This window comes from Durio zibethinus, chromosome 2 (genome assembly GCF_047325235.1).
Source record: "Durio zibethinus cultivar Kanyao isolate XHJ-2024 chromosome 2, ASM4732523v1, whole genome shotgun sequence".
NCBI lineage: Eukaryota > Viridiplantae > Streptophyta > Magnoliopsida > Malvales > Malvaceae > Durio > Durio zibethinus.
In genome coordinates this window covers 32,232,726-32,258,847 of record NC_143163.1, presented here as the reverse complement: position 1 = coordinate 32,258,847, position 26,122 = coordinate 32,232,726, and the positions used below count along the sequence as shown (strand labels likewise).

Here is a 26,122-nt window from a genome sequence, read left to right as displayed (position 1 = left end):
AAAGAAAATATATAAATTTACAAGAAAATTAAATGTCCCATCGTGTATCCTATTTAGGATTTTTTGACACAAAGAAAGGCATGGTTCTGACTTGAGTTCAAACTCATAGGGTTTACTTATATGCTAGGTTCAAAGGTTTGATAGTCTAAAGGTTCCCAAATTGTTTCTTACATCATTGTCTATTATAAATTAGTAAAGCATCCCAATCCTCACCGATTATAGGCTACAAACGAAAATGATTAAATTTGAGTGAGAGTTTTTCATTAGTCTATGCGAAGATATGAAATCTCATGAAAGCGTAGATACTTTACTTTTTCTAAGGAATAAAACTCGAGTGTAGAGCTCATGTTATGCATATACAAATAAATGACAAACATATAAAATAAATAAATAAACAAAACACAAACAAGAAAAAAAATCTTAAACATAAAGTTAAGCTTGGATAAAAAAAATCATTTTTTGGCCTAACTCTCGATGTCCGTAGTGAAATTGTCAAACTATTATAACATATAGATCTAAAGACCTACCACTAGACATCAATTTATAGAGTTGCTATCAATCTTTTTTGTTTAGATGTAATTGGCCACCTAACAAAATCTATCCCATTTAAAAATGTCACAAGAGGGACTTAAGTATCTTTAAGTAGTAGATTCTGATCCACAAAATCATATTTAAGGTTTGAAAGTACAATTACATGTGATAAATGTTATAACACCCTCACAATGCCTTCTAAAAGATGATACCAGTTTAATTTTAAATTATCCAAGCCTTAACCATATTTATGATTTACCAAAATATTTAATATTGAAAATTGATCTTAAAATTACTCTAATAATTTGATAGCAATTTAAGATAAATTTTTTTTACCTTAGGAGTATTTATAGAAACTAGGATCCCACTATATAGAGGCTCTGTTGTCGGATTCATTAATATATTTTATTTAAAAAATAATTGTAAAATTTTTCAATAGTTTCATAAGATTTACTTTGATTTTGATATCCCAATAATTTGGTGAGATTTTATTATAGAACTATTTTTAAAAAATAAATTAAATCTTCCAATGATTTGATAATATTTAATTTCATATACAAATCTTGCAATAGTTTAATAGGATCAAAACAAAATATTTTATAAGTTTCTTTTGTAAAAAAATTTAATTATAAAATTTTCTAATAGTTTGGTAGGATTAAAAAAATATTTGTTTTGAAAACCTTTTTTTAAAATTTAAAAGAAAAGAAATCAATTAAAATAAACAAAAATTATCACACAAATAATACCATGATAATATATCATGCAATAATAATAATCATGCAAAAAACATAAAAAATTAATATTAAATCTCTTTTCTTTTTTCATCTTAATTAACCCCAAAAAAAAAAAAAAAAAAAACTATAAACTAAGAACAATGAAATAATAAAAGAAAACCAAAAAAAAAAAAAAAAAACCAAATTACGCGAGTCGAGCTTGGTGCAATGCACAAGTCAGATGAGAAGAGAAATGCAATTCTTTTGGTGCAAAATGGCACTGTTTGGTTTCTATTCCCTAAATCAGCCTCATTCTCCTGATTTCTTCCTGGTCTCTGTAAGCTCCTCTTCTTTCTAATTTTGCAGCTTTCTCCAAAGTTCAGGAACACCTAAAAAAAACCATTTTGTAGAAGTTGAGAAACCCGAATACTATTACCAGTCACCATTGTGTGGAAATCACAGCCACTGTCAGTCATCGTTGAATTCGTTGCCTCACCATCAGCAACGCCTCCTTATTCCTTTCTATTTTTTCACTGACTAAAACAAACTACAAACCAGTCCTCTGTGAGACCTTGCCACTACCTTGTGCCGCCATAGTCGACACTAAAAACCAGAATAGCAATCTTGCTTAATTCCATTTCTCCTCTTTCTACCCAAAACCTAGCAAAAAAAATCTTTGCCACTTTTCTCTTTTTTGCAATTTTTGGTCTTCTATATGAATTAGGTTTATTGTTGTTGATATGGTTGGTTGTGTTGGGGTTTTTATGGGATTGAGAATGGTTTGGTTTTTTTGGGTTTGCCAAGCTTGCTTCACCGTGGATGATGATGCTGTTAGGTTTTTAGATTTTCTTTTTGTTGAATTTGATTGTTGACCTTAGGGGTAGATGAGATTTGTCTGTGTCGATTCGTTATGGCTCTTTGATACTCCTTCTAATTTGCACGGCTGAATGGATGTTGAATCGTTGTGTTACTGACCTAATTGTTTCTCTGCTTCTTTCTAATTGTTTGATTGCCGCCCCCTTCATCTAATCACAGATTTTTTTCATTTATAACGACGTTCATGTTAAATTAATTCTCTTTAAATCTATAATTTGATTTGATTTAATTTTAATGTGTATTGATTCTTATATTAAATCTAAAAAATTTTGCAAAATCATTTTCACAAGATTTCATAAAAACTTTTCAAAATTAAGTTAAAAATAAAAAATTTTCAATTGGTTTCGAAACTTTTCAATTGGGTCCAATTTACGAACGAAATCATTTTCGATTGTAGAAAAATTTATGGACAAAATGAGATATTTACAAGAATTTTTATTAAAATTTATTTTAAATGCTTTCAATATTTTTATGGTGTTTTAAAAAAATCTTTTCACATATAAATTCCTAAAGAATCATTACTTAAATTTTTTTATGATTTCATTTTCAAAAACTCTCACTTACTTTTCCATAATTAAAATCCATACATGATACAATGCAAATACAAAAATATGATTTCTATGCATAGATATGCCTCTTTTATTTGTGTATTTATATTTTATTTTGTTTTAACTTTATTTATTAATTATTAAAAAAATATTTGTCATCATTTCATTTTCTTAAAAAAATTTATTATTAATTTGGTCCTTTTTCTTTTTACATTTTTTTCATTTTTTAATTGAAGAAAAGGAATTTCTTTTATTAAATTTTTTTTATAAATACTTTAATACACTAGTAATATTTTTAAAAAATCTTTTCACTTAAAGATTTTACAAGAATCACTATTCGAACTTCTTTAGAATCTCATCATTAAATAAATTTTTTATTTTTTATTCATTTTATTCATATTTTTTAAAAAAATCATTTAACAGTAAAATTTTCACACAACAATAAAATAAATATAAATACTAATAATAACTTTTTAGGAATTTTTATTTCTATAAGCATTACTAAATATTTCAAGGCAAGTATGTTTTATAAAAATATTATTAAAACGAATAATGTAAAAACAATCAAATAGGAAACCTTCAAATAAATAGAAATTATACCTCAAGCATAACCTTGATGTTAAAGTCCAAAGTCTTATTAAGCAAACCCAAGCACTTGAAGCCCAACTACCACAAAAATGAGCCCAAAAAGTTTGGGTCATTGAAGTAGGCTGGCCAATAGAGCGTGGGCCTAGTAATAGGTGTAGGTTGGGTCAACCTTTGGGTCACGATTTGCAGCTACTTCTTTTCTTTTCTCTTTTTTTTTTTTTATAGCAAAACTACACCATTTTGAACGCCATATAACAAGAAAAAAACCTTTTTTTTTTTTCTTTAATACATTCTCTTTTGTAGACCCAGTCTCTCTCTACCCCTTTTGCACCTTCAAACATTCACTCATAGCCTCTATTGTTTCCAAATTTAGGTCACCATCATCAGCTATTGCTCACTAGTGGTATTTTTTTCCAAATTTCACCAAAAAAAATCTTCTCTTCCCCTTTTTTCTCATTTTTTAGATGGTTTTCCTAATAAAAAAAAACCCAAAGTTTTATATCTATGTTCAAAGTCAGTAGCCTTTCTTTTTACCATATTTGTCCTCTCCTTAAAGCTTTCTTTCTTTTTTGGAAATCAAAGCCCCAAAATTCCTTAAACACCCAAAATTGAAGGCTTCCTCTTCTTTCTTTTTTTTTGGTGTTGTTTTTTTTATTTGTTTTGGATTGTCTGTGTTGCTACTCTCTTCTTTAGAAGATGTTTTTTTTTTTTTTTGTGATTTTTGGTGAATTTCAGTTATTTGGCAAGATGGGTTTTGAATGGTTTTTTTTTTTATTCCCCTTTGGGTTTGTAGTGGTAAGTGATGGGAATGGCGTGGGTGGAGATAGAGTTTCTTAGGAATTTTGGGTTATTTTAGTGGTAAGGTTTCGACAATGTGCTGTGAAGTTTGGCTTGTTGGTGGTTAGACTAAAAAAGGTCGAAATTAACTTTTGGTGGAATAGTAGGGGATTGAGGTTATTTTTGGCAAAGATGCTAAGGCTTTTGGTTATTGAACAGTAGGGGGTTTGCACAAGGTTACAATAAGGTTGCAAGGATGGGGTTCTTTAGTAATGTTACCCCCACTCAAAAAAATTTGATGATTTAGGCTCAATTTTATTGTGTAGATTTTTTTTAGATCAAATCCTTTAATTTCAAGTATTGAAATCCCATTGCCAGTAGGTTTTTAGTTGTACATGGTGGCTATTTTAGAATTGCAATATTAAAGTGGCTGGTAGGGCTAACGAGGGATTGGGCACCAATGAAGGTTCGTTGCATTAGCACCCACTATCATTGACTTCTAACCCTTTTTTTTATTACAAATTTAAATAAAACTTAATTAATTAAAAAAGACCCTCACATGGATTTTGGACCAAAGATATTGAATTTGGGCCAATAGTAATGGAAATTGATTTTAGAGATTGATTTTAGGCTTTAAAATTTAGCTTAAAAATGATCACAACTAAACCCACAAGATTCAATCAAAATATTTAAATGGGCTCAATTATACAAATCAAAATCCTAAACAAAATTGAGATTTACCCAAACAAAAATTGATGTCTACAATAATAAAACAAAATTTTTATGAATATTAATAAAGAAATAATAAACAAAAAAACAAACTTATCATTACAAAATATTTATCATGAGATCTTCGAAATGATTTAGAGAAATTAATAACCACTTTAGCATTTTCACAATCTAGATGAAAAACAATGCTAAAATAACTCAAATTAAGATCAATGGATAAAGGCATGGTTGAATCACTACCGCCTACTTATTGTTAAGAGGAACAAACTACTTTCACCTACATTCACTCTATAGTTGCTTCAACCAGTAAAAAGATCATAACTAAGTGGCCTATTAGTAAGTGAAGTGAAAGATATATTACCTTTTAAATAGTCAAATGAAACAGTGATTAACTTGCCATCATTTCCTACAACAAAATGCAATCTAACATGACTTACATTCTAAGTAACAATATCAAATTAAGCATAGAAGCATGATAAAAAAAAAAAAAAACTAAACCATAGCAAAATCAGATAGATTATCACTATTATTAACTTAATCACCAATGACACTAATAGTCTAAGAGAGGATGTTATCAACTTCACTAAACATAATATCACTCATATGAGAACTGTTTAAACTCTTTCGTGGTCCATTCTATTATACCTTAGTATATTTAACCTTTTAAGCCTATTCATGATCCATTGACTCCTATAATCAACAAAAATAGGAACTTTATAAATATTTGACTCATAACTTGCATCATTGCTAATCTTGCTAGTCTATTTTGCCTAAGACTATTATGATTCACCATCTAACTTAATACAAAACCTTTCAAAAATGACAAACAATAAAAGCTAACCTAAAACCTTGCAAAGCAAGAAGAAAACAAATTTTGCAAAACTCAATGAAAAATACATACCACAAATAGACCCTTTTTTAACAACCAAATCCAAGCACTTATTCATTAATTACAACAACATCAACATTAATCCAACTTTGATATTTAGCATACTAACTATCAAAACAGTTTAAACAACTATGTTTTCTATCAACTCATCACTTAAAAGCATAAATAAAATCAAACAAAAAATAAACACAACATCATTAGATTAATAAAACAAAGATAAAGCCAAAATAACATGGATTAAAAAGTCAAAACAAAATCAAAGAAAGAATTATCAAACCTCAACTTCAATATTCACAACGAGAATTCTGAAATTACCTCAAGATTAACAAATTTCTATAAACCATAAAAACATGAATAAAATGAGAACAAAACTATAATTACAAACCCAAATATCACACTTAAATAATTATCATAATAATTCCATCAATTATTCCAAACAAAATAATTACTCATACTGAAGATGAATGCCATAATTTGATCTATGCAAAAACCTAAACATAAAATAAGACAGATATATGGTATCATACAAAAAAGATACAATTGATGATACAAATCTAATTTCTAGAAACTTATCATTGCTTGTAAATATAGGCCCCAAAGAATTACAAATGAAGTATTGCATTTGGAGAAACAAAGTCTATTAGAAAAGCCACGAAAAACAGAAGTCTTACATGAAGAATACAATTTTATTTTGTATTCAACAATGACTTACCTATAGACTGCCAATGATTCAAAAAAACTGAAATAAAATGTCATCACAAATATCTAACCCCAAATGCAAAAGTTAAAACATAGACTAAAAAGCTACAAATCAAGAAAAAAAATAAATCATGAAAAATTCTATGAAAAACACACCACAGATTGATTAAATAAGATGGGTGGCATAGTTTGCTACATGTAAAAAGCCAAATAAATTCTAGTACAATTGAATTAATCATGCAAAAAAAATGAATTGTTTGTAAGGAAAACTCCTACAAAATTGTAAATTAAGCATTTTATTAGAGGAAGAAGCTCTATTACAATTTATACAACTATGCTATACATCAACTAATAAAATCATAACAAAGACAAAAACAGATTAATATGTATTTAAAAACAAAAATCAAATCAAACAAAGAATAACAACATCATGATTAAATCTCAACTCAATATTCACAGCAAAGATCCTCGAATGAACTCAATATAAAAAAAAAATTCTACAAACCATAAAACCATCAATAAAATCAGAATAAAACTACAGAAATAAAAGAAATTTTTGATAAAATAAAGATAATAACCACATAGACTCCATCAGTTACAAAAAACAGATACCAAACTTACATCATGAACAAAACAAGCCTAACAAGATGCATTTCATTTTTGTACGATGCAATATATCTATCCTATCATATGAAAATCCTAGTAAGATAAATTTGATAATCAACAAACATAGCAATTACTGATACTGAAGATACAAAAAACCAAATATATTCCAATACAAATTGGTTAAATCATGCAAAAAAAAAATGAAAATAATAACCCAAATGAAATGAACAAACATTGATCAATAATCATAAATAAAAGCCCTAAAAAACTACAAATGAGGTATATCATTAGAGGAAGACAATTTATTAAAAAATTCCCCAAATAAAATAACTAGATGCTAATAATAGTTATAAATAAAAACCCCAGACAATTGCAAATGAGACAACCTGACAATAAAATACATGATGAAAAGAGATATTAAATAAGGAATAAAAATTTCTATAACTTACCTGAAACCTAACAACAACTTAAAAAATCCAAAGTAAATACCAATAAAAAGAAAAAACTGGACTCATTTATGAATGAAATTGTTAAATTGCAATTTTAGTATCAATCATTCATATTTCATTTTTCACCACAATGTTTGAATCATTTCAAAAGAGAAAAAAAAAAGATTATAAAAGAAAACTACAACCACCACTAACAATACTACTGTCAACACCAGTAAACCCAATATTGACAACACAATAACATCAGTTTAAAACCCACAAAATAATATGCATGGAAAAAATAATCAAATATAAAACTAATAGCTTTCATCAATTCACAACTCACAATTACTAACCCAAATGAGAAAAAACACAACTTAGCAAAAAAAAAAAAAAAACCATGCATAAAAAAATCTAAACACAAAATCATACCAAAAAAATCCTATGGCTACATAAAAAGAACAATTTATACAATGCATGAGAAACAAAACAATTAATTGAATAAAACACATATGCAAAAACAATAATGTCAAAACAAGAACAAAAAGACAACAACAAAGAACAAATCATTCAAAAAAAAAAAGTGAAAACAAATCAAGAAAACAAATATGAGAAGAAAAGAATAAACTTACTTGAATTTATAAAACAAAGAAAATATGAAAAACACTAAAATACATAAAAAGAAAAAGAATTGAGAAATAGAGAAAAAAAACAAATTCCCAAACTTAAAAACAACTTTCATCCCAAATTTAACCATCCAATTCTTTTTAAGACATTGTTGAGCTATGCAAATAAAATAATGTTCGGGATAGTTTTTATATAATGTAATAGAATATGATTAAATATATTTATACTTTTAATTTTATTAATATATGGCTCAATTTCCCTTCTTTGGTGTGTCAGGAGATACAAATTGCTTTTTTATTTTTTATTACTTTTTTTCCTTTTTAGTTTCTTTCTATATTTTTTAATTTTTTTAAATGTTTATAAATATATTTTTAAAAATTTTAATTTTTTAGTTGAGATTCATTTTATCAAGTTTCTTTTTTTTTTTTTATAATTTTTTAAAAATTCATCCATTAGATAAATTTTGTTTATATACAGAGCTTAACTCGAGTACTATGTCACTTGATACCTATCAATTTTTTTATTTTTAATTTTTTTTAAATTTTTAAATTTTTTCAAAACTGTTTTATTGCTTTTTAAAATTTTTTTCAATATTTCTTATATTTAATAATTTTGTTCATTTAAATTTTTTAAAAGTCGAATTTCCCTTATACTAATATTTTTTAACTTTTTTGACCATTTTTTATAAATATTTTTAAGATTTTAAATTTCTTTTTGTATGGGATCCATTTGATAATAAATGGATGCCATATTTTTATTTTTTATATTTTTATATTTTATATATTTAATAAATATTTTAAAGATTTTAAAATTTTTTTGTGTGACCCGCTTGATACTTGGAATATGTCACTTGTCAAGTTATTTGCTTTATTTATTTATTTATTTACTTTTTAATATTTGATAAATATTTTTTAATATTATAAAATATTTTTAGTGATGCTCATTTGGAATTATTCATTAAAAATATTTTTTATTTTTTATTTTTATTATATATTTTATTATCTATTTAATTTTATATTTATTTACATATTATATTAATAAAGCTATTATTTTATAGCTTAATTTAAGATATTAATATTTTAAACTCAATTTAAATATTCATACGCATTCCTCGATGATCTTTTTTTTTTCGTTATTTATTTTTCTTTTTTTTTATTTTTTATTAATAAAATTTTTCATTAATATCTTAATTTAATATATTAGCATTTTAAACTCAATAGAATGTCATGCTGTTCTCTAAATAGCTCCATTTTTATTTTTATTTTATTTTTATTTTTTTTGTTTTATCTTTTTATGTTTTTTAAATTAAATTAATTTTGTGAAAAAGATACCAATGAAAATGTCTAGTAACACTCTCAATTAACTTTTTATCTTTCACATTTTTATTTTTAATTAGATAAATTTTAAAACAAAATATGTCAATTAATAGAGATACAAAAATAATTTGTATCTAACAATTTTTTATCTATCTCAATCCAATAATAATTGTTTTTTAAATTAAAATTAAATTAGAGCAGATAGAGATTTTTTATATTGAAAGAAAAATGTATCTATTCCAACTAATTTTGGATATATATAAAAGTGTATATTTTATTATTAATTTTTTATATACATTATATTAATAAAATTTTTATTTAATATCTTAATTTTAAAAATTAATATTTTAAACTCAATAAAAGAATTTTTAAACACCCTCTATAATTTCTTTTCTATTATTTGATTTTTCTTTTCTTTCTTTTCTTTTTTGTCTTTTATATATTTTTTTATTTTTGTTTTCAAGTTTTTAAGATAAATTTTATAATAAAAAATTAATAAAAAAATTAAAAAAATTGATTCGTCGTGCTATTATGATTAATTTTAATAAAATAATACGGTCCGTCTTAGAGAACTGAGATCGCACGCATATTGTAAACATAGTGACGTGGCGATGACTGATTGGAAATAACACGTGAAACTTTATGCGGGGGTAATTTGGTTATTTTAAGTGAAATAATCGGGGAAAGTATCTGGTTCGCCCGGAGACCGCTCCTTGGCCCCCTTTTCCACTATAAAGCATCCCAATTGGCATTTCTCACCCCTAGCGATAATTCGCGTTGGTCTCAAGCTTTCGTTTCTCAAAATTCTCTCTGACCTTTTTTCTGTTTTGTTCAAAATCAAAATTCTCTGGCAGATCCCTCTGCGATTATCTCCAAAGGTATAATAATTGAAATCTCTATTTCGATGTTGCTTTTCGATCTCGCAAGCGATATATTCAAAGAAACCGATTCAATGCGCTTTACAGGGTTTTCTCTCTTTGCTTTAGATGCGAGGCATTGAAATCGTTTCATTATCGTTTAAAATTCGTTGCTTAAGAAACAATCGTGGCTTGATTTCGTTGGTTTATCAGTTCACTTAATGGCTTGCGAGTCGAATTTTGAGAAACCTTGTTGATTTCCTTTCTGATCTGAAGATTTCTGTGATGAATTATTCTAGATCTGTTGTTTACCTTTGCTTGCATGTATGATTTTTTTTTTAAATTCTCAATGGAAGTTTATGGAAATGACGTCATGGCATTTACTTTTCGCACCTCTACCTTCAGATCTATCTGATTCATTGGAATCTGATTACCGATTGAGAAATGGTATATTTGAGTTATTCTTTTTGAATTGTTTGGAAATAATATCTCTGAATTTTGATAATATTTAGGGATCAACAAGTAGGAAAGAGAAATGGGGCTTACATTCACGAAGCTTTTCAGCCGGCTTTTTGCCAAGAAGGAGATGCGAATTTTGATGGTGGGTCTTGATGCAGCCGGTAAGACTACCATCTTGTATAAGCTCAAGCTTGGCGAGATTGTCACCACTATTCCCACCATCGGTAAGGGCTCATTCAAATCCTTTTTTTTATGTTTATATCTGATTTTGGTGATTATCTCTAACTTTGTATTTTAACTATCATAATTATTCTGTTGTTATGATATGCTTGCACTATATTTAGGCAATGTCTGTGTCATGTACTTCATGGAGAAGATTAGCTAGCAAAACATGTAATCCTTTGTGTCTCTTTGTTGTCTTTTCTTTTTAGAATTTAACTTTCTTGGTCTGTGGAACTTTACTTGCATCATGGATGGTATATTTCAATTCAGGGGTTGGACCATTTAGCAACTTGAGCATGCGATTCGTATGAGATACTTATTTTGTTATTGCTATCATTATTGTTTTTGTATATTTGAGATGTTTAAACTTGAAAGCCTTGGAAATGAAACATGTACAAACCAAAGGCAACCAAGTTACACCTTTGAGTTTTAGATCCAAGGTGATGAATTAGCTTTGAAACATGTTAAATTTAGTCACAAGACTATAATGCAAGTATTTCATATTGTGATTTGTTTAGTACATTGGGTTGCTCATGTTTGTGATTATATTGATCGATGCTCATGTTTTATGATGTTAACCATTCATATGTGTTTTTCTTTGCAGGATTTAACGTGGAGACTGTGGAATATAAGAACATCAGTTTCACTGTGTGGGATGTTGGTGGTCAGGATAAGGTATGAGTGTTTTACTGTTATGTTTTGCCTTTTTGACTTCAGCAACATTGCCAATTATTTTTTAATCTCTGAAACAATTGTTAGAGGATCTTTACATATTGTGCTATCCAAGTAATGGCTAACCAATAAAGTCCTAGTTTTCCATTCTTAATCATGCAGATTCGTCCCTTGTGGAGGCATTACTTCCAGAATACACAGGGTCTCATCTTCGTAGTTGACAGCAATGACAGAGACCGTGTTGTTGAGGCTAGGGATGAATTGCACAGGATGTTGAACGAGGTATGCTAGCTACTTTTAAGTGGACTTTGTTTTCATGGTTATTATTTATGCATGTATTGTGTAAGTGGCTTTGAATGATATTGTTTCTTCCTTCATTTACAATTGGATTTAGTTGCCATACCCCATCAAAAGGGTAGCCTAGTGCCCCCAAGGCTCCTCTATGGTTGAGTCTGGGAAAGTCAGATGTTGACTGTCTTGCCCCTACTTGTTAATGATGCGTTTTCTGTGACTTGACCCATTGGCAATTGTTTCAAATTATACCCGGCATAAATGGCATGATTCTTCCCTGTTACTTGAGCTTCAATTGCAAAGACCATTGCACAAGTAAAGTGCTATTGAGTGAATGTGGTGTTAAAAGATGTGTGTGAAACTACAATTTTTAGAAGCTAATAATTATATTCATTAGAAATTGTCTGAATAATCTATGCTTTTGGTTTTGTTCCTAATATTTATTCATCAATTGTAGTTTAATGTTCTTAGAGTATCTTGTATGTTAAAATAATATTTTTGACATTTACATTGCCCATGAGAATACCAAAATTATCAATGAAAGTGGAAAGATACTAAAATATTGGGGGTAAACTTAGGAGCGTGAGTTGAATCTTCTGCAGTTGGTTTAGTTTTACTGGATTTTCATGGTTAACAAGTTTACTATTACTTGTTTTCAGGATGAGCTGCGTGATGCAGTGTTGCTTGTATTTGCAAACAAGCAGGATCTTCCAAACGCAATGAATGCTGCTGAAATAACTGATAAGCTTGGTCTCCATTCCCTTCGACAGCGTCACTGGTAAGCTTTAGCATTGTGGTTTCCTACTTTTGTTTGCAAGTTTCTTATTCATTACCATTAATGTGTCTTGCTGGTCTTATCAGGTACATCCAGAGCACCTGTGCTACCTCCGGTGAGGGGCTTTATGAGGGTCTGGATTGGCTTTCCAACAACATAGCAAACAAGGTAAGAAGGGATACTTGCTCAAGAATCTTTAAGGATAAGTTTATTTAATCTATACGTCAGTCAAGGATAAACATAACTTCATGGTCAAACTGTTTGATGGCCATTGTGTACATTCTATGTTTATATTTTTTGCTCTTACAATAGGTTGCAACAAGATTTTAAAGTGAAATATGCATTTCTGGAGAAAATTACACTATTCAAATAGTTGAAAGTTCCCTTTAACTGTTTTCTTATGTTCATATGTGTTTTTGCAGGCCTGAAGCCATTAAAAAGATTTCTGCAATATGTGAAATTCTGGATGCAGGGGTGAATATTATCTAGTCTTTTTATTTTTTCCTCTCTCCTTTTCCCCTCGCTTTTCATCTGAGACAGTTGGATTGTTGTTATGCAATTTCTTTTGGTGATGAGCATTTTAGTTTAGGGACCTTATGGTTATATTGTAACTAAAAACTGGTTGGTTGGATTTGTAGCTTTTGGGTGCTCTGCTTATGGTTGTAATCAAAACTAATTTTGTGTATCTTTGCAATTGTTTTAATTACATTTTTTGGGCCTTATTCTTCTTTTATCTGCGAACGCTAGAATTTTACTAATCTGCTATTGCATTAGTTTTGCAGAATAATTATTTGAGTTGAACAACTTTCAGATTCTTCGTTAAAAGTATTTTTTCAAAAACTCAAGGAAACGGAGGGATTATTGCCTTTTACTCACTGTTGTTGCCCTTATACAAGTAAAAAAACTTACAAAAAAAAAAAAAAGGGGGCGGTTCAACTTGTTTTGCAATTGAAGGAGTGGACTGAGGGCGTCATTTTATAGACGGTTAGAATTCATAGAAAACGGCATTTTATGTCCTCACAACTTCTACAGAATGCAAACAGTAACACAAGATAATCTCCAAAACTGCATATCAAGTGTCAGCACCGGGCTCCAGGGCCCATAGTAAAGCCATAGGCCCATCACTTTGTTACGAACTAAATACGAAGTTCAGAATCAATATGGTGGCGTTATTGGCATCTTAAATCCATTTTTGGTTGCAAATAGGCCAACAGAGGCAGCCAGAGCTTACAAGGGCCTCCACATAAAATTTTCCATGATTTGTTTTATTAATTTTAAATTATCTTCACCTGCACCCCTCCTAGTTTATGACCAGAAAATAAATTGTAAATTTTGAATGCACAAACAAACCTTGTTCATTCATTACCTATAAGGATATTCTTTGCTACGTATCCTCCATGTTTCATTTTCGGTTGCAATCTACCAATAATAGAGTTCTTCGTACGGAAAAGAGTCATAGGCCTCTTGTTTTCAGTATAAGCAGAATCACAAAAACTGTTTTTAACCCATTCATACGAAAAGAGCTCACTGCAGGCTGTGTTCACAACAGATGGTGACGCCCCTGAATGCCCGATCACAATCTGATCAAGTAGTCAGAAGATCACTGAATTTGCAGAATCAAGGCAAATCTTGAATGTGCTAATTATATGCAGACGCCAAAAGATTTAGCCTCACAACACTGCGGCCAGCTGTCAAATTTTTTAGACAAAATTGCCAAATCATGTAATGGCAAGCGTGCCTCTCCGTTTGCCACCACCACAAGTCAGATACTTCAACATCAGGGAAGTATTTTCTTTTTTTTTTTGTTGCAGCAAGCAATATGAGCACGAATATCCTGAATAAGTACTGGAGGACACAAAATTTATACTTTCAAAGTTATTTGGGAGGTCTAGTTTCTAATAATGAAGTGCCAAGTGCGTGATCGAGATCCTACCATTCACTCAGGATGAGAGGCTGAGCCTTTTTTCCTGATTACATACACACATCTCAAATTTTGTTCTCATCGTAAATTGCCAATTAATGCTAAGCCATAGTTGAACTAAAGGAAGGTTAAAGTCTTTGACCTCAAGCGCCTATTCATAGTGGCTTTCTTTTTTGCTTCCTCCATTTTCTATGCTTTGGGACCCTCCACAGGAAAACCTGAGAACCAAAACAGAACATTGTTTAGGTCCACATGAAGATAAGAGCAAGGATGCAACAAAATATCCCTTTATGTGAACAACATTAAACAGTGTTTTTTTCTTCTTTTTTATTGCAAACTTTGTGTGGTAGATACAAAATACAGCAAAGTAGTTTTATTCAAAAGTCAAGTTAGTTGTTCGAATTCAAAAATTCATTTGAGATTTGAAAGAGTTTTGACATGATGTTTAATAAATAAGTATAGACTTACAGTGAATATTCATTTAAAAAAGGGTTCAAACTTTAAACATAACATTTAAGGTCTAAGCTTGACAATTATTTATATAATATTAATAATTATACTATGTAAAAAATATATAATTAAATAATATGTGTACACATTAATATTCAACTCCACCCAACACCAAATTAAATTAACAAAATCATTTTTTTACTTTGTTTTGTTGATTAGTTATTTTTCATAGTTAATATTTATTATAAAATTTATTTATTTTTTATTTAAAAAGTTAAATGGGTCTAAGCTGGCTTGCACAACTTTTAAAAAAAAGTTAATGCTTAAACAACAAATAAAGTCCAAATTTTGAGTCGATCAAATTTGAATAAATTTAAAATTTTTAATATCCTATCTAAGTTTGATTCTAATCCAATTCAACCAAATCCATGAATAAGTCTATTACAAAGTCTACAAGTTAAGAAGTCACATTATTCTGGGTTAATTAGTCATATTATTCATTGCATTGAGCACGAGATTTTTGCATTATTTAAAATAATTGCAGCGAAAAAGGAAAGGGTTAATTAGAGGTTTGATATTCGAATTATAGCATTTATGTTAATTTGATACTTAAAAAATAAATATTCTCAATCGGATATTTGAACTTATGTCAGAAAAAAAGAATTCCAACTTCATTTTCCCAAAAATATTGTTTAGAGAATAGCTCTATTAACATTAAGCTGACGTGACCCATAACAACGAATAAAATCTTGATATTTGACAAAAAAATGTCATGTCATGTCATTTTTATTTTTTTAATTTTCAAATTAAAAAAGTAAGATATATGGATGTGAATGTACGTGGTGAGTAGAGTATATTTTATTTTCGATTTTTTATATTAGTAGAATTAGATTTACGTTAACTATATTTTTTAATTGTTTTAAAAATAAGAGAAATAAAATTTTTGTATCAAATTTTAATGGATGACATAATATATAGATAGATATAAGTATATTTAATTTTTAATATAAATTATAACTTAATTATATATAAAGATAGTTTTTTATTAAATTAAGATATTAAATAAAAATTTTATTAATATAATTCATATATAAATATAAATTAAATAATTAATTAAATATATTTTTTATATATCCCGATGAAAGTTGGACAAAGCACCTTGAACCTAATCTTGATTTGATCTAAATGGTTAAAAGAGATAAAACAATTCTTATTAAAAAAAAAAAACCATATTGATTGGATCATGGTAAATTGAGATTCATTGATGTATATTGTTTTGTCATTCTTATATCTATTGATTTGTTTTTAAAAAAAATTATCTAATAAGTAAAATTTTTTAACAAAAAAAAAACAAATGAAATGGCATGTAAATTTATTAAATTAAAGCATTAAATAATATTTTAATAAAATACATATATTAATAAATAATTAAATAAACAATAAAAAATATTTTTTATATATACCAATAACACCCAAATTCTTGCTCTTACCTGAGTTCGATTTAAAAAAGAAAAAAGTTAAATCCAAATTATCTCGAATTAAAAAAAAAATCACCAATTAGATCAGAATGAATCTAAATCTATCGGATATAAGTTATTTTGTCATCTTTATCTTAATTGACTTTTTCATTAAAAATTTTATCTAATAAAAAAATTTTAAAAATAAACAAAAGCTTTAAAAAATGAAAAAAAAAAAAAAAAAAAGGAGCTGCCCTTGTGGACATTTAAGATGAGACATAATTACTAGGAATAATGACTCAAATTTTATAAGCAATTTGTTTGAGATTTATTAGATATTACTTGATAGACAAAAAAACTTATATAAAAAGAATTTTAAGAGAAAAAAAATCTTTAATAGACAAGTTTGACTTGCAGAATAAGCATTATAAGAGGAAAGAGATTCTTAATAGACAAGTTTGTATGATTATAAATAGGTGAAGTCTCTACAGAGTTAAGTTAAAAAAAAATGTAAGAGAGTTATAGGGTTTGGTGGGATAGATATCTCATTAGAGTACTGAAGATTTATATCTTATGGGTGTGTATGTTTGTATGTTTGTGAGTGAACTAAAAAAAATTTAAAAAGTTCACATAGGTATGATGTATGAGTATATATAGATATGTGTTTGATTGTGTTGAAATGGTACACATGGATATGTGTTTATTTGGGTTAAGCATACTCCATAGAACTAGAATAGATTGAGATGATATATGGAAATTGATTATTGAGTGGTTGATATGTTTTGATATATATATTTATAATTTTTTACAACTAGTAAATTTTATTTCTTATTTGTGGATATAGGTCAGTTAGATCGAATTATATTAAATTATTGTTTCTTATGTATTTGATTCATTGTTTGATTATGCTTTCGTTAACGTGAATTAGATTAAAGCTTTTAACCTAACAGTAATACCTTAAATATGTATCCAACTTGACCCTATTGAAAAAAAAAACTTTGAACCAATCTAAAATTTTTAAAAAACGCACCTATGTTGGATCGTTACAAATTAAAATCAATTGGATACATATTATTTTATCATTTCTATCTCTATTAACTTTTTTTATAAAATTTATTTAATAAAAAAATAAAATAAAACCAAATAAAAAAAAATAGAAACAAAAAAAAAGTAAAGAATGAAAGAATGATGAGATGCCACGTAGACACCATTTCCTTCTCTCTTTCTCTACAAAATTAAATATATAGACATTAATTTTCGTATATATACCTAATAGATATTTTAAATTTATTTTTATTTTCATCTTTGCAGGTATTTAATAAATATAAATAATTTTCATACACATATTTTTTTAAAAAATAAAAATATTTTTAATGTTTTTATTTTTATCTTTCACATTTATGTAATTTTTTATAATTATATATTCTTTTTAAATAGAAATATATTGGTTCAAATTATTCTAAAATAAAAATTCATATTATTAAATAAAAATTTATTTATTAAATATATATAAATATGTAAGATACAAATACGGATATAAAATAAATATTATATTATCTATATTCGATAAAAAATTTAAAATTATATCATTTTTAATCCAATTTCTAAAATTTAATACCCATATTTATTTTTATTCGAATAAAAAAACGAAGATTCGTTGAATTTGAATAAGATTGACAGCAAAAAAGGAGACGAGATGGAAAAGAGTAAAAGGTAAAGGGCGAGGCAAGGGGAAAGGGAAGGGTCGACGACTCGTGGCAAATATGGTCATTCCACAGCATATTAAGCCCAATTTACCTTTGGGACAATTAGGCTGACCTCTTCTCTCCCTCCTCTCCTTTCTTCTCCCTCTCTTTCCTCGGTTCCCATTTTTTTTAAAGATTTTTTAAAAATTTTTTCAATTTTTATCTGAAAATAAAAAGTAAAATTTTTTAATTATTTTCAATTTTTAATTTTTAAAATTTTTTAATTCTTTTAATTTTAAAACTAAAAATTTTAAGAAAGAAAAATATTTTTATATTTTTTAAATAAAATTTTAACAAAAAATAGTTTTTTATTTTTTATTTTTAATTTTAAAAATGTTTTTTTATTTTTATAAAAAATTAAAATAAATAATACAAGATGTGACACAATTTTATTGATTAATATTTACCATGTCAGCATTTAACTAATACTGTTAGTCAATAATGCAAATTACTTTACATATTGAAAATTAAAATATCTAATTTCGATTTTTCTTAGGAGAGATATAGTTCAGGGGGAAAATTATGCATTAGCCCAAAAGGAAATGCCAAAATGTATGGTTGGCTCTATCTAGAATGTGGATCCCTGGAAAATTTTCACTGTTGCAGCGAAAAAGCAAGCATACATGATCAATTGTGATTTCATAAATTATTAGAAATGGATCATCTGGGTGGCAAAACTGGTTTCACATTGAAAAGGAAGCATAGTAGTGTTTCAAAGCTTAGATACCAATTAAGGAAGGATTAATTGCTGCGGAAGCAACCTAAACAGCTCTAGTAATATTCCCTGCAATTTTACCTGTAAGTGTCACGTGACCAATACTTTTTTGCCGCAAATTCAACATATTAAAGTGTAAAATGTTTAAGCTTATATGCTTGAAGTTTTGTCATTTTCTATCCGATGTAAAATTAAATCACCTTATTTATTCTTTTTGAAGCACTTGGCGAGTATGACATTTTTCTCTACTTAGTCTGGTGACATTTTCGTTACAATATACTCATTCTGTTTATTCTTTTTGAAGTGCTTGGCGTGGAGCCGACATATTCATCTGCTTGCCCATACAAGGGCATTTGGCACGGTGTCAGACAGTTTAGCATTCTACGATCTACATTGTTTTCTTGGAGCGTTTGGCATGACACAAAAATATTTGCAATTTTTTTAACTTTCTCTGCCTATGCAGAAAGGTATTATATTTACGTACTTATTTTCATATCTTACTGTTAACCATGTACACTGTACTCGTTAAAGTTGTTGGCAACGGGTGTTTACAATTGAAGAGTTAGAATCGATCGTCGAACTTGAAAAGGTTACAAATAATATCTTCAATAAAATCTGTTCTCTTTTAGATTTTTTTGGCGAGGTATATGATATGTTTATTTCACTCACCTACTCACCAAATAAAACTTTGGTGCATGAAACACGTGCATATATGAAATGAGGATGCGTACAAAAACCAACAAGAAATTCTGTTGAAATAAACAAATCCCTTCTTTAGTATTACGGTAGCTAGGGGAAAGCCACGCATTGAGATTCAGTCATGCACATTAGTAGATTCTGGTGCAACAACATATTCCTTGGCATTCACCAAAAAAAAAAAAAAATGAAAATCCTCCTTGGATCTTACCCATCAGTAGATTTTGGTGCAATAACATTCATTTTTTCAATAGATTTGCTGGTTATGAAGCTTGTGGGAGATTTTGTTCTTCCAAAGCAAAGCAAATACTTGAAAGCAGGAATTTTGTGTTTTTGGTATATATAGGAAATGAACAAATGTGTCGTACATTTGTTAGTGACTTGACAGTTTCGGCATTTGTCTATGCCGAAAAGAGTTGAGCTTAATTATTTATTGAACTCATTTTTTGTATATGTCAAAATCCAACAAATCTGCCAACCACCACCAGGAATCTTTTTTTTTTTTTATAACTTTCTTGTCGATGAGTGTGAACGAGTAGTATTAAAAATCAAAGATTTTATTCCAAAACTTTTGTACTTTCTGCTCATTAATTTGACTTAATCTAAATTTGAAAAAAAAAATGAATTTGAAAGAGTGGATTTGATCATTTGAATTTGATTTATTGTAATTATAAAAATAAAATATACACCTTATGCATAAATTAATTAAAATTCAATATGTCTATATATTTGAAAAAGAATATAAAGATAAATTTCAAATTCACAAATAAATATTGGTATTTCAAAATCACCACTAAAATAAGCATCTACAAATGTATATAGAAGGATGTTAATTTTATTCGTACTCAATAAGGAACCTAAATTTTTTATCTAAATAGAGATGAAAATGAGTATTACATTATAGAGATAGAGATAGAGATATATATGATTTTAAATTTTTTACTAAGTACGAAGATTAAGATTGATAATATAGCATCCATCTTGTACTTGTACTTATATTATATATATATGTATATTAAATAAATTTTTTATTAAATAATATAAATTATTATTTTAGATTAATTAAAACTAATATATTTCTATTTAAAATATATATTAATATATTTATAAAAAATTACATAAATATGCACGATAAAAAAATTTTAAATTAAAAAAGATACATTTGATTTTTATTTTTTTAAATTATAAGTATGAAGATTAATCATATCCATTAAATGCTCACAAGTATGGAAATGGAGATAAATTTTAAATACCCATTGGATATGGTTACGAGAATGAATATAATATAAAAATTCGAGTATTAGGATGGGGAATACTCTACCCTATTCATACTTTATCCATTGACATGTATATATGAAATTGAAAATAATCATGAAAATTATATTTACATGTGATTTATTAGATAATATTTTTATATTAAATTCGAAATCCAGATATCTTTTTTTAAATCATACTTAGCAAACACAACCTAACAGATTTATTATAATATTACGTAGAATATGTATTATAATTATCTTTTTGAAGTCTTTATTTTTAAGAGAAATTGACAACGAGACTTGAACGTAAGATTTTAAAATTTTATAATCTCTTCTTTATTATTAAACCAAAGCTTCATTAGCATTTTTTAGTTATGTATTTTACAAAAGAAAACAAAAAGAAAAGAAAAGAAAAAAGCAACCCCGGACACATCGAACAACAAATAAAATTAAAATGCTGGCAATTCTTTTTCACTTCATTGCAATTGTACTTTGCTTGAGCAAAATTTCAGTTTGTATGTTGAGAAGGAATTTGAAGGTTAGTGTTGTGTCTATTTCTAATTATTCGTTGTCTTGCTTGATCGACAAAGCTTTTTAATTCAACCTTAACCACTAATTAGGTTTCTTAATTTTGAGTCAAATCTTCTTGATCTGTTCCCATAAATTTGCAATTTCTCCTATTGTTTACTAAGCTAATAAAGCTTATCTGAATTTAAAATTTTAGTTTGAGTCCAAACTCAGACTCAATCTAATTTGATCAAGAAAACTAATAATTCAAATTCGTTTAAATTAAATCCAACCTGGATTAACTTAAACTTGAAATTATTTGAATCCAAGTGACTTGAAGATAAACCCGAAGTTAAATCGATTATATTTTAAAAATTAACAAATTTTTTTATACAAAAGAAATTGTAACATGAAAATAAAGAAATAAATTTTAAATATTGAATTTTAAATTTTAAATCTATTAGATATAATATCTTAAAAATAGTTGTATCAATTAATTGATCTAAATATCGAATTTAAAATTTAATAATTTGAATTTGAAATCATTTATAAACGGAATGTCAACCTCAAATGACTTGAACCTTAAATGATTTGAAGACAAAATAACTCAAATAAAAAATCCCAATTATTTTCAACACGAAATGAACGGTAAATGGAAAAATAGAATGGGCTTCGATCTTCAAACGATTATGAATTGGACCCGTAAATTGTCATCCGCATATCTTTGATGATAAGGCTAGGTGTATCGTAGGTTGAACAATAAAGGATGTTCATTCGTTTTTTCCCTTTAAATTGTTTTGTAGCTACACTTTCAAAGAAAATAATAATATATTTTAAACCTTGAAAAGGACTATCAAAATACAAATTTGAGTTTCATTTGGAGTTCATTTGGGCATAAATTTTGCCCACTTTTTACTTCTATTTAAGGAGGCTATTGGTGCCACTGTACAACTCAGGTTGTAAAGGTTAGTAGGGTGGCATCACAAGAGTTGCTGGTTTACTTTCCCCACACTCCTCAAAACTAATCTTCTTGACCCTTTCCATATTTTCTGATCGCTACAAATCACTTAACCTACATAATTCGCATCAAAAAAAGAAAAATGGCTCCGGGAGTGCCCGTGGACGTCTTTTCATCCTCCGGCAAGGTTAACAGAGGCTACTTGAAAAAGGCTTACGTAACATTTTTAGCTGGTAATGGTGATTACTTTAAAGGGGTGGTCGGATTAGCCAAGGGTTTGCGCAAGGTCAAGAGTGCATACCCTCTTGTAGTTGCTGTCTTGCCCGATGTACCTGAGGAACACCGACAGATTTTGCGGTCTCAAGGTTGCATTGTTCGGGAGATTGAGCCTATTTATCCACCAAAGAACCAGATTCAGTTCGCCATGGCCCACTTCGTGATCAATTACTCCAAGCTTCGTATATGGAACGTAAGTAAAAAAACAAACATATATATTATACATCAGCGATTCAGCAAATAAATGCTTCAGATTATTGCATTTAAGTACTATTTTTACGTACAAACGAAAATCGATACCTAAGATTTGTTTAACTTGATCTACACAGCATTTATATCAAAAGTCGAAACAAAGGCATCAACATCATATTATTAATTTCTGAAGCATCATTTTTTGTTACTTAGTCTGTGTGGCTACCAATCTTTTATTTTGCGGATTCATGTAAAAACCCTAAGATTTAAATTCTTAATGGAATTGTGAAAGAAATCCATGATTTTGATTAAAATTTGATGCTTATATATGTAAATATTTATACTATATGTTAATTATTACAGTTCGAGGAGTACAGCAAGATGGTTTATTTGGATGCTGATATTCAAGTGTACGAGAATATAGACCACCTTCTTGACACACCACATGGCTACATCTATGCTGTAATGGACTGCTATTGTGAAAAGGTATGGAGCCACTCGTTCCAATACTCCATTGGTTACTGCCAGCAGTGCCCTGATAGGGTGAAATGGCCGGCCGAGATGGGATCTCCTCCTCCTTTGTACTTCAACGCCGGCATGTTCGTGTTTGAACCCTGCCATTTGACCTATGAAAAACTCCTTGAGGCTCTACAGATCACCCCACCAACACCATTTGCGGAGCAGGTACTGAGTTATCTATTTTTTCTTTTTTTCTTTTTTTTTTTTCTTTTCATTTGATGGCTAAGCCTTCAATTCAGACCCTCTTTTCTTTCATTTTTTTCTTTCTTAAACTTCTATACATGCATGGAAAATAATTATGTAACAATCAAGAAAATCCTCATTAATCGTGTGCATGATGATTGATTATAACGATGATGAGATTTAGATATGATAAAATTTATTGTTCCATCAGTCCCATATATCGTGTCATAATTTAACTTGCACAAAATTTAAAAATTTTTAAATCGAAATTTGACTTTTATTGATTATAAAGATTTTTATTTTCAAATTATCCCTACTTTGAAAAATGAAAAAAAAAGAATAGTTATTGTTAATAAGGACAAATAAGAATGATTTTTCAAAGAAAATTTTCTGATAAATAAAAATATACAAACAAAAAATAATTTATGAGGCAGAGAGAATATATATAGTTTGTAGGATTAGTGGTTTAGGATTATGCCGGGATTAGAGTACTCAGTATAATATCATTATCATCACCAATATTAAAGATGGTGGAAAGTGGGAAGGAAGAAGGAACTACTAAGTGGACGGGTTAATTGTAATTAATTGGCTCTGGCTACCATATATTTTGGTATATCAACAAAATTAATTAATATTAATTTGTCTAATTACAGTTTTCTTCTTGATTACAAATCGATCGATGACAGGATTTCTTGAATATGTTTTTCCAAAAAGTGTACAAACCCATCCCTGTCGCATACAACCTGGTTCTTGCCATGTTATGGCGCCACCCAGAGAATGTAGAGCTCGATAAAGTAAAGGTGGTCCACTATTGTGCAGCTGTAAGTATTCTTTTTTCCTTCAAATTCATCCCCTTTATTTTATAATTTATAAATGACCTACCCATTTAAATTTAGATTTTTGTTTTGGTCTGGGAAATAATAAACAGGGATCAAAACCCTGGAGGTATACAGGAAAAGAAGAAAACATGGAGAGAAAGGACGTGAAGATGCTGGTGGCCAAATGGTGGGACATTTATAACGATGAGTCTCTGGATTTTAAGGCTGAAAACCTTGTTCCAGAGGCAGACCAAACAACGTTTTCAAAGCCATCAATCATGGCTTCAATGCCTGATCAGCCTGCCATTTCCTATATCCCTGCTCCCTCTGCTGCTTAAAGCTGGTCTTAAAACTTAGAAGAGAGAGTTTAAAGTGAAGTTGGTGTAATCTTATTCCCATCTTCTTCTTTTTTTTAACTTTTATCTTAAATAATTTTAAAATAAAAAGCTTTATATTTTAATTATTGGCTTGTTGCTGTGTCCTACGAGTTTACAAATCGTACTATATTAGATACATAAAGAATCTATAAATCTATATATTTGATATAATTGCTTATACAAACTTTACGTGCAAAAGAATATATGAGCGTTGTTCTCTTGAACCATAGCTTGATTCATTCGAATTATGCAATTATTTTTAATATTGATATTTAATAAATTTAATATTTAAATATCAATATTTGTAATTTTTTATTATTATTAATAGACTAGGGTTTCTTTTATATAAAAAAAATTCTCGTGAAGTGAACAAAATTTGTTGTAAATCCACTGAGGCATTTTTTTTTTTAAATTAAAGATTCCTTTATTTATTCAAGATTTAAATTTGCATATGCTAATAAAAAGGTTGGATAATGTCAGGAAAATCCTCTACCCAATACAAATTCTCTTGAACCCTTAACCCATGCTTAGCTAGACAGCGTGCTGCTTCATTCCCAGATGTTCATGTGTGGACTATCTTGCAGGGATGGAAGTTTGCAATTTCAGTCATCTACAATTGTGGCAATGGGAGATCATAGGTCTATCTCATGAGTCTCTACGTACGTAGTTGCTTCAAAACTCCCAGCGCATCCCCCTCCACTGATATTTCTTAAATTCCAAGTGTAGAGCAAACTCCAAGGCTCGCACAGCTGCCATTGCTTCCACAATTAAAAAGGTCTGTAATCCTTGGCTCATTAGCAACGCGTTTCCCCTATTTGATCACCAGCAGAATTCCTAATCACAACACCAATTCCTCAAGTGAATTTCTTTATTAACATAAGAGACTGAGTTTGATTTTCAATTTTGATGATAAGTAAAAAACTCTTTATTACGATTTTAATTTATATTTTTTCCCTTGCATCCTCGACATTCAACAACTCTAATCCGGTGAAAGGCGCTCTGGAGGAGAAATGTAATTTGGACAAAATGTTATGGCTAAAATCATATTTTGAAAATAATTAAAAATTATTCTTAGTCCAGTGGCCTAAAATTAAAAGTGCCGGATTGCATTACACAAATAAACCCGTTTTGGCAAATTCATTTTTGTGTAGACAAAAAGGTATTTAAGAAGAAAAGTAAAAAAATAAAAAGCTTTTTAAAATTGACAAAAATTTTGTGTTTGCACCAAAAAGTGAGATCACTTTCAACATCTTTGTAAACACCGTTTTCATCCAAGATACAATTAATTTATCAATTCGGTTTTTTTTTTTTTATCATCGGACCTCAAAGGAATTTGTGTTTGGGTTTCTTGCATTTTAGGCTTTAAACCCCACAATTGTTGATAGATACAAACTTTGAGCCCAATCACTATTATTATTGTTATTATTATTATTACTACTATTAATTTTA

The 26,122-nt window shown here is 28.3% G+C and overlaps 2 protein-coding genes across 3 annotated transcripts; both read left to right on the top strand.

Moving 5' to 3' along the window:
- The first annotated feature begins 10,090 nt into the window (after positions 1-10,090).
- LOC111317876 (ADP-ribosylation factor 2) lies at positions 10,091-13,336 on the top strand. Its single transcript, XM_022920377.2, has 7 exons — positions 10,091-10,205; positions 10,697-10,867; positions 11,470-11,540; positions 11,700-11,819; positions 12,488-12,606; positions 12,690-12,771; positions 13,026-13,336. Exons 2-7 carry the CDS (start codon positions 10,720-10,722, stop codon positions 13,029-13,031), a joined length of 546 nt encoding a protein of 181 aa, XP_022776112.1. The 5' UTR covers positions 10,091-10,205; positions 10,697-10,719; the 3' UTR covers positions 13,032-13,336.
- An 8,973-nt stretch (positions 13,337-22,309) lies between these two features.
- Positions 22,310-25,633, top strand: GOLS4 (galactinol synthase 4). Of its 2 annotated transcripts, XM_089751821.1 has the most exons (5): positions 22,310-22,777; positions 23,140-23,460; positions 24,165-24,299; positions 24,407-24,679; positions 25,258-25,633. In XM_089751821.1, exons 1-4 carry the CDS (start codon positions 22,451-22,453, stop codon positions 24,632-24,634), a joined length of 1,011 nt encoding a protein of 336 aa, XP_089607947.1. In that variant the 5' UTR covers positions 22,310-22,450; the 3' UTR covers positions 24,635-24,679; positions 25,258-25,633. The 2 variants fall into 2 exon arrangements, with proteins under 2 accessions (XP_089607947.1, XP_022776111.2); XM_022920376.2 differs by lacking the exon at positions 25,258-25,633 and having other exon boundaries at positions 24,407-24,759.
- The last annotated feature ends 489 nt before the right edge of the window (positions 25,634-26,122 follow it).